Source organism: Anneissia japonica, unplaced genomic scaffold (assembly GCF_011630105.1).
Source record: "Anneissia japonica isolate Jap-2015-1 unplaced genomic scaffold, ASM1163010v1 scaffold5280_len750649_cov202, whole genome shotgun sequence".
Classification (NCBI taxonomy): Eukaryota; Metazoa; Echinodermata; class Crinoidea; order Comatulida; family Comatulidae; genus Anneissia; species Anneissia japonica.
In genome coordinates this window covers 429,208-439,348 of record NW_022703058.1, presented here as the reverse complement: position 1 = coordinate 439,348, position 10,141 = coordinate 429,208, and the positions used below count along the sequence as shown (strand labels likewise).

At 37.3% G+C, this 10,141-nt stretch overlaps 2 protein-coding genes across 4 annotated transcripts in view; one reads left to right on the top strand and one right to left on the bottom strand.

The window, feature by feature from the left end:
- The window catches only part of LOC117104248, a 16,050-nt gene extending 7,878 nt beyond the window's left edge, over positions 1–8,172 (bottom strand). The window contains exon 1 of one of the 3 annotated variants that reach the window (XM_033244958.1): positions 7,691–8,172. The gene's annotated coding sequence lies outside the window, so the exon portion shown is untranslated. Of the gene's footprint in view, positions 1–5,086; positions 5,109–5,689; positions 6,022–7,690 lie in introns of those variants that run through there. The other 2 variants (XM_033244957.1, XM_033244959.1) reach the window with 2 other exon arrangements.
- Positions 1,383–10,141, top strand: part of LOC117104247 (endoplasmic reticulum aminopeptidase 1-like) — a 35,190-nt gene continuing 26,431 nt past the window's right edge. Inside the window, exons 1-2 of the mRNA XM_033244956.1 lie at positions 1,383–2,242; positions 6,950–7,220. Coding sequence (XP_033100847.1) covers positions 1,518–2,242; positions 6,950–7,220 — 996 coding nt within the window. The 5' untranslated portion in view covers positions 1,383–1,517. The remainder of the gene's footprint in view (positions 2,243–6,949; positions 7,221–10,141) is intronic.

Below are 10,141 nucleotides of genomic sequence, written 5' to 3'. Positions count from 1 at the left end.
GGGGTGCTAATCCGCAAACTAAGGTGATTTTTATTACTTGAAGGTGATTTCTCGGGGGCCACCCCCGCGCACTCCCCCTAGATACACCATTGTTCACACACTCACGATTTTTGTTTGAGTACGACTCTTCAAATTTTGAAAATCGCAGTGGGTTGTAAATTATGTTTCGTGGTCAATCGTACCGGTAATTCACCGTACCGTAGCGCATTGTAGGCCTACTGGTTCATGATGCCCTCGTGATGGAGCACAATTTGTTTTTGAAATGCTAAAAAAAAACAAAAAACGTGCTCAATAGTAGCTGTGCTTGCTGAAGCAGCATCGTGTGAGCCTTCGTAACGTTGTCGTCGTTGTCTTGACGGCGCTTGTGCATTCGTAGTGGCCACATCTAGAGCAGTAGCTTGCATATATTGCATATAAGTTTTCGAACACTGTGAATTATCAACAACTATGGCGACAACGCGAAAATTCAAATATTCGTAAATTGCGCCTTTTTGTATTATTATTTAATCAAACGTCTTGGTAAATCGTATAGAGGTTTTGCTTTCGTCTTTGTAAAATCGTAGTGACATCGTAATACAATATTGGTAATTCGTAGTAGGCCTACGTCGTGACAAATCTTAACGTTGTCGTAACTCTACTTTATCGTTATAATTCGTAACAATGTCGTCGCATCGCATTACTGCCCTAATACATATTACGGCGTCCTGATAGCGCAAAATTCGATTGATTTGTGAGTACACAAATCCCTCAGGTTAGAGCACGATTTTATAACTTTTAAAAATCGTGCTGTCGAATCAAAAATCTTGAATGTGTGAAATTGGCATTAGTGAGGTAGAGTGCTCCCGCCGCGTTGCGTGTTCGATTCATAGAGAAGGGGTGAGGGAGCAGGGTCGTACGCCTTCACTAAAATATCAAACTGTCATTAAATAGCCTAATCGGTATAAAATGAAGTTACGTGAACAAAAACATAGGCCTAGTTAAAATTTTAGACGAATTAAAATTATAAATCACTTAGGCCTACTTAACCTTAGAAGATAACAATAATATTTGTAAACAGGGGTGGCGCCAGCAGGGGTGGGGGGCAGTCCCCCCTGTCGGGGAGAGCAGGCCCCCGTCGGGGAGAAAAAAATATTATATGTATTTTTTATATATTAGTACACACTAAAATCGATTAAATAAGCCTTTGAAATCTCCTAAATTGTCGAAATTTTCGGGGGCTTCGCCCCCAGGACCACATTCGGAGCCTTTTAATCGAAGTTCGAACACGCTCGCACCCCCGTTGGGGACCTCGACCTCGAGTACGGTACTTAGAATTTCTAAGTTGTCGAACCTTCTCACTTTTACGAAACAGCGCCATCAAGATTGGAAAGAAGACTGATTTGTTTTTGTTTAGTTAAGCTGAACTGCGCGAAAGGGGATTTTGTGGTGAGATTAAAACAATTTACTAAGCACGGACTTCTAACTAGGCCCAGGATTTGGTAGGCTTACTGTAGGCCTACAACTTTAAACAAGGTAAAATGGCCTCTGATAGATCATACCGACAGCTGAGAAATATCCAAGATGACGACTTTTCAGATGAAGAGAATAATGCATTTGCACCCTTGGCAGGCCAGCACCAATCTGGTAGTAAGTATCAAGACCGAGACCAACGGGCTACGGTGCAAACTCACGGCGGTAGATCTTGTGGAAGAGGTAGAGCAACCTGTATTGTGCTTGTGGTTTTGACACTTGTCCTGTGCATTGCCGTAGTTTCTAGTATGGCTCGGCCTCGGTGTTCTAGGGAAGCTGAAACAACAGTACCGTTACATACATCTAGGCCTAGTAATAGCCCGCCTTCTGCGACAACACCTACGCCTACCAGATCCCCTTATGTATGGAACAATATACGATTGCCCACCAACGTTAAACCAATATCATATGATATATTTTTACATCCAAATCTTACAACTGATTCAGTGGAAGGCAACGTTGAGATCCTAGCAGAGGTAGTGAATGCAACATCCTTCATTGTCCTACATGTAAAAAATATGACAATCACAGATGTCAATGTGAAAAAATCTGGAGAAAAAATAGAATACAAAGAGCATCAGAATAACATTGCTCTTGAGCAGTTTGACATTGTTTTCCAAAATGACATAGAAGAAGGTGTTGTTATGATAATGCTCAACTTTACATATGGATTGAGGAATGGCTTGCAGGGTTTCTATCGAAGTACATATGAGACAGAAGAGGGTGTTAATAAGTAAGATTGTCATTTTGAAATTTACAGTAATTAATTGAAGTGGGTGGCCATGTACTGTAAAGTATTGCTCGGAGGGTACCTCAAAAACTAGCTGAAATTTGCACGGCAAATCACTAGGAAAGTAGATGCGCAGAATCATAAATACTGCATTAAATACATTGGTTATATCATGGAGATATTATTGAGAAGATCACTCGGCAACAGATCCCTAGATTGACGCGAGAAACCAATGTGTGTTCCCCGCCTTTGGATTGCGCGCAGTTTTTTGAATTTTGAATTTTTTCAGACTTTTAGTATGTTATTATATGTATACTGTAAAACCTTTAATTGAAGCCCTTTTTTGTTTGCGAAGGGCTTCTTTTTGAGAATACGTTTCCGAAGTAAAGTGGGGGGGGGGCTTCATTTTAAAATGAATGCTGTAAATTTTGGGAATCTGTACTATAAAACAATAAATAAGGCCACTGTAACATCAATCTGTATCATGGAGTGTATTCACCGGCATTAAATCTAAAGAGGAGGCTTCAATTCGAGATGGGCTTCTTCTCGAGGTTCTTCAATTTGAGGTTTTACGGTATTGAGAAACAGATTTTGCAACTTATGTTGCAATAGTTCGAAACCCTTTTTTGTAGAAAATATTAATATATTTGGTATTTCTTAAAAGATAAATGTATTAGCTTCAAGGTGAAAATGTTTGAAGGAAAAAAAATCATGCTCAAGTTGTTCACCTTACAGTATTTTGCGAGTTAATCATCAAGCTCCACTTCACCTTTGCACTCCCCCATCAGCCCCCTCCCTTTCCCCTTCAAGACTCCTAGATACGCCACTGCTTGTGCTCGGCATATGATTCTGGCCCAGACTTCTTTTGCCCTTGTCCAATGCAACACCAGTCCGCTGACCATCAGTGGCACCGTGAGTAGATTGTTGTTAAAATGATTCATTAGTTTCATGAATTATAGTTGCATCATGCCATTCTCAGAATCGAGTCGGTGCAGATGCTGATGCAGTGTGTGCCAGACAGTCTCCTGATGAATCCCATTAAACAAAGAAAATCTGGTTAGCATGATGCTTGTCCATTTTAGGAAGAACCTTTCTTCACATACTATTGTGGCCCTCATCAGTGAATGATTATATCACATGGGGCTGAAAAATTCATTTGCACCCTCAAACCACCTAGCAACGCCCACGCGTACACTCAATTATTACTCAACTAAATTACAGTACTTGAATCATACATTTGTTGTTAATATCCTCAGGAGTACTTGTTCCATTGCCAAGTTACAAACTCAAAATCCACTCATCTGTGACTTTATTGTACAGTGACCATGGCTTATAGATTGTGAAGCGGTTTGGTGCTGCGGGAATACTGTAGACCAGGGATTCAATCCCTCATTGTGAGCTTGTGTCCTTGAGCAAGGAACTTTATCTTCATAGATCCTTTCCACCTAGTAATAACATAAATGGGTACCTGGTGGGGTTGCCTGCAGTGGTGCGTGTAGGATATATATATATTTTCTGGGGGGGGTGTGGCCAAGCTGTCCGAGGGGGAGTGGACTAAGTGAGATAAGGATAATGCTCGAGCCAGGAGTGGGGAAGGGTTTGGGAGGGTGTTTTGTAAATAGGGACCTCTGGGTGGCTGAAAATGGCACTCTCAGTCTGTTCCGGCCATCTGTTGGCTTGGCTTAGGCCTGTTTTTTTTTTTGTTTTTTTTTTTTTTTTTTAACATGGGGCTGAAAAATTCATTTGCACCCTCAAACCACCTAGCAACGCCCACGCGTACACTCAATTATTACTCAACTAAATTACAGTACTTGAATCATACATTTGTTGTTAATATCCTCAGGAGTACTTGTTCCATTGCCAAGTTACAAACTCAAAATCCACTCATCTGTGACTTTATTGTACAGTGACCATGGCTTATAGATTGTGAAGCGGTTTGGTGCTGCGGGAATACTGTAGACCAGGGATTCAATTCCTCATTGTGAGCTTGTGTCCTTGAGCAAGGAACTTTATCTTCATAGATCCTTTCCACCTAGTAATAACATAAATGGGTACCTGGTGGGGTTGCCTGCAGTGGTGCGTGTAGGATATATATATATTTTCTGGGGGGGGTGTGGCCAAGCTGTCCGAGGGGGAGTGGACTAAGTGAGATAAGGATAATGCTCGAGCCAGGAGTGGGGAAGGGTTTGGGAGGGTGTTTTGTAAATAGGGACCTCTGGGTGGCTGAAAATGGCACTCTCAGTCTGTTCCGGCCATCTGTTGGCTTGGCGTAGGCCTGTGTTTTTTTTGTTTTTTTTTGTTTTTTTTGTGTTTCGACTGACCGACGAGCTCCTACTGGCACCATCACTGGTTGCCTGCTACTCCACTGATACAGCAGTAACACTTAAGAATGTGGACCCAATGCCCTGAGAAAACCGTCTAAGCGCTTTGTAACCTAAAGGAACTTTAGGCACTTTATATTTACTAAATATTAACAAATGAATAAGAAATTGGACAGTAAAAGTGTGGAGACCTTTCTGAAAAAAGCCCTAATTCTCACATTTAAAAAAAATCCTATGATTATTATTATTTTAAAAAACTGTGGTTTTTTTCTAATTGAGCATCAGTTAAATAGAACCTCATCGTTCATTTTTAAGGGATCAACACAACAGTTTCACTGTCATATATCTATTTATTATCCAGAACTTACCTTTTTTAATACATTGTCTACTGTCTGCAAATTAGGTGCAAAATAGGTGTATCATGTAATGTACTCTAGACCAAGACATACTGTACCAACAGATTTAACTTTACTGTACTACTGTAAACTAAAGTTTTGGAACATATGACTCTCTACTATGGACCTACTTTAAGCCAGCCTTCCACTAGACAAATTTAATTGTGCAAAGCAAAACCATTTGATTGTGTGTACACTGTAGTCGTCCACCTGTACACGGATAGCAAGCCTATGGGAAAGTGAACATTTATTAGTACTGTACGTATTATTGTCACTCTAAGCAATTACCGGTAACCATTTGGGAATAACTATGTATATACTGAAATTGTTATAGAATTTGTAGTAACTCGTAGGGAAGATGCTGCTTCTCTAGCAATTTATATCTTTTGTGAAATAAATCACTTTTGGTATTCACAGACCAGAGATACACAATACTGTACATACGTGCATAGGCAGATTCAAAGGGGGTGCCCCAGCCGGCTCAGGCCCCCCCCCCCTAAATTTGTCCAAATTTTTTTTTAATTAAGAAAAAAGAAAATTCGTCTAAAATTTTGAGTCTAGGAGTGCCGTTTCCGGCCATTTAGTTTTGCCATAATCATAAATTTTCTTACAGGTATAGACCCTTTACTTGTGAAAGTCCTTCTCTGGGCCCCCTCTATTTCGAATTCCTTGATCCACCACTGACGTGCAAGTAAATTGCATGCATATTAAAAGTAAAACACATTGGGCCTTACCAAAAAAACCCAGAAGCAGGTTGTCCTCAGGTCTTCAGTGGGGATGCCATATTTAACCACAATTATAATACCCACTTTTATTATTCATCATAGCTTGTATCACAAATATATCATCCGTAAATAGTATATCTCATTATTGTTACAGGAATCAATCCAGTCACATTGGTAAATCTTTAGTACTGTAAATAATAAATATTCTTTTGTTATTCCTCGTTGAAAGTAAGCATATCAGTACAGAATGCAGTGCACCTTGTCTGTAGGCTTGTCATTTTCAAACTACACAAAACATATCACAATATCGACTGATAATGCAAAGAAAGCAAGAACCAAAGTTGGCCAGTTGTGGAAAGACCTTCATCACTTCCTGCATGCTATGACAGACGAGTGAATCACCGCATCGCGTCAACTTTATTATTTGGCTTTTTCTCATCTTATGATTCATTCCAAATCTTATCACATTTTTTAAAAATGAATAGTAAATTTTGTTCTCTCCCTTGCACAGTCAACAACGGTTATGTTGCTTTCTTTGTTATTGTTGTATATAAATAAATTATATACATGCGCAAATTAATTTTTCTCAATAAAAAACAAATAATAATTTTATTAGTATTTAGTTAGGTAATTTAGTAAATAATTTCATCTGGTTTCTTATATTTATATATATATATATCTACTGTATGTAAAAGATTCTTCGTAATTAAACAAAATTTTCACTTGTGTTGAATTCTCCTGGTTGATGTAGGAGAGACATATCGTTCGCAGGGTTCTCAAGCCCCCCGAAAGTCATCGGAGTCGTATTCACCCACTCCTGCAAGCAAATAAAAATCTCCATTAAACCCCCATGTTCCAGGAAGTCATGTAAAGTACTCTATTATCGATTGTCTGACGGAAGTCAGTGCCAAAGACTTACCACGTTGTGCGGTAAAATTAAATTAAATGTGGTGTTCTTATCAGGCTATGTACAGCACTCAATTTTGCCCAGCCATAGCTGGACGCACATCTTTGCCTTATGGTTGCATAACGAAATGAATGATTTTAATGATTCTTTTACCATTTCATAGCCCTCATTTTAGTGTTTAAAAAAAAATCGCTTGTCTTTGCCACATATGTAGTGTCTAAAAGTGGTGTTCAGTAATTTTTGTTCATAAAATAATATTGCGACTGGATAATGCCTCTACAATGTAAATGAAACTTAACTAGGATTCAGAAATATTATGAATTCTTTAAAACACTAAGAAATTTTGTTTATTTTCATTGTAGAATCATCGGCACAACTCAGTTCGAAGCATCAGACGCCCGTGCTGCATTTCCTTGCTTTGACGAGCCCGCTTTCAAGGCAACATTCACACTGAAAATGGTGCGAGCCAAAGAACATCATACGTTATTCAATATGCCGCTGAATCATACCGAACCTTACGGAGACAACGTCCTGGATGTTTTTCAAACGTCTTTGAAAATGAGCACTTATTTAGTGGCATTTGTTGTATCAGAATTCAAAAACAAAACGTATATGGTTCGAGAAAATTTGGAGGTAAGTACAGTATGTCTAAATGTATATCTTTTAAAGTGTAACATATACTTTAGAGCTACTGTAGATATTAGGTTTAACATGAGCGTATGCTGGGGGTGGTGACATATCCCACCCCCCCATGGCAGCAAATTAGTGTAACATATTTCCCCCATCTAGATTCACTGATACAAGCGTGAATTTCTGCTTGATAAAATGACGGCAATGTGAAATGCATAGAAGCAGAATTTACTTTATTACTTAATTTATTTCAGGTTTTTTATTTATTTTTTTGGTATTAAATTACTAAATACCAATTTGAAATAATTCTGACCTTTATAAGAGTTAATGAGCTCCATGCCTACAGTACGTTACTTGCACGTGTCCCACGAGACGACATGTATTAACTAACAGAAGCTGTTTGAAAAAATCCTAACAAAGCAGAAAAAAGGTTTGATACATTCTACGCATATATCAAAAAAGAAGTTAAATACCTTGTATATGCTGATCAACTGAAAAAAAGCCTGAACAAATGACATCTAGAAGAAATACAAGTTTGGACACCACCAAGGCTGAGCCACAAGCTGGGTGTAAACCAACTACATTAGCACACCTAGATCAAATGGGTCATATGACATATGGCGCGAAATCCAAGCTACAACCACAAAGCTAGGCGCAAAAATCGACACAGTCATACAAAACCAAGCGTCAATACTGACTAGGCTGGGTGATGTTGAAGCAAGACTCACCATACTTGAAGCTGATAAGAAAGAAATAATAAAATCGGTTACATTTACCCAGGAACAAGGGGAACAGCATTCCCCCCCCCCTTTTTGGAAGGTTAAAAAAAGAGGGAAAAAAAGAAAGTAAAAGAAAAAATTGATCGCCTTAAACGCCTCAGAGGTTATTTTTAGGCATCTAGAACATATCATTTTGCAGGGGCATGCGCCAGGCCCCCCTAGGGTAGTATTATCTTGATCGGCCCCACCTTTTGGACATCTCTGGATCCAACCAGATAATGGAGGACTTAACATGATTTGACTTGCAGAAGAAACGGAGTGTCGGTGGTAAAAAGAAAAAGGTACTTGAAGCCAGGAAGAAACCAATATTCAAAAATTGTCAACTGTTCATAAACAGCAAGTTATACCACCAGAGCTCAGATGTCATTAATGATAGGTCTATTTAACGTAGACCTACAGTACTAAACTTATGAATATCACTGTGCCTCTCCAGCTTTTCTTAAATTATAATCATATATGTAAATCCCAAGCCTAATTCAGCATCTTAATAATGAACAGAAATGTATGTACTGCAGCAGCAAAAATGTAAACAGTGACATATTGTACCTTGTCGTGCGAGATGAGAAGACACATACTACAATGGCCACCAAAACATTGTAAATACCTACTGTACGCCAATCAGTATTTTTTTTTTTTTTTGTATTTCATTTTGATTTTTATTATTTATTGTTACTTGATTGTATTGTGTATGGATGCACCACTGAACAGGTGTGTCCCTACTGGGAGTAATTATTAAACATACCATTACTTATTGTTTGTCTATTTTGACCCTCTGTAATACTTTAGACTTTAGAAATGTTTAATACTGTAATTATTTTTTTTCCTCGCCAATCAGTATTTGTTTTTTTTTTTGTATTTCATTTTGATTTTTATTATTTATTGTTACTTGATTGTATTGTGTATGGATGCACCACTGAACAGGTGTGTCCCTACTGGGAGTAATTATTAAACATACCATTACTTATTGTTTGTCTATTTTGACCCTCTGTAATACTTTAGACTTTAGAAATGTTTAATACTGTAATTATGTTTTTTTCTCGCCAATCAGCATTTGTTTTTTTTTGTATTTCATTTTGATTTTTATTATTTATTGTTACTTGATTGTATTGTGTATGGATGCACCACTGAACAGGTGTGTGCCACTGTTCCTATAGGTTAGTATCAAGAAAAAATGAAACAGACAATTGTCAACAAAATCTGTGAATGATTAACAGTTGGTTGGTTAATATGAAGGTGTTTGCTTTAAACTGTGGCTAATATTATTGATTTTTTTGCTTTGTACAATATGTTAATTAATAGATTGTTATTCTAGTGATGTATACTAAGTTTCGGAACAATTAAAAAATTTATACCATAAAAAATGCCTAATATTTCTCGCTAAGTTTTTCTTAGAAGTTGCACTTAATACTCAATGTTTGCGGGTGAGGAGCTTTTGATTACAAATCCACATCTTAAATTCAGGTAATAAAATAACATGACTGTTTGTATGGATTTATATGTCCTGATGTTAATGTAACTTTTATAATATTTCTTGCTCTCTATTTTCTCATTGAGCTGTCAGTATAAAGTAACTATACAATATAGAAGTAAGACACAGTATACAATATAGAAATAAGACACAGTTCCTATCTTTAAGTTTATGTACTATAGACCTGTTTTATTGTTTTTGTTACAAAAATATTTCCATATTTCCTACATTTCATTTTTTCAGGAATTGTAAATATGTAACATCTAAAAATTTAAGATAATTGCTAGTGTTACCTCAAGAAATTGGACCAGAACCAAAAAGTGTGATAGTTGTAGAACAGGGGAAGCCTAGCCTCCCAGTTGGTATAGAAGAAGAGAGATTTTAAAATTTACGGTGGTAAAATTGGGCTTAGGCCATAATATTAGGAATTTGGTTTGAGAACATCAAATATAAATGGTGGACAAATATAAATCACATATTGTTCAGTCTAATTTTTCCTAAAATTATATGCCTAAAAATCTACTGTGAATGAAGTCACACTAACATTATATCTTTTATTCATAATATTGTATTGAACAATTATAATTTGTGATTTGTGAAATAGAATTATTGCCCAATATAAAAAAAAAGTGTATGCTTAATACCTTGGCATGATGCCATAAGATGAAGGTTGTTTA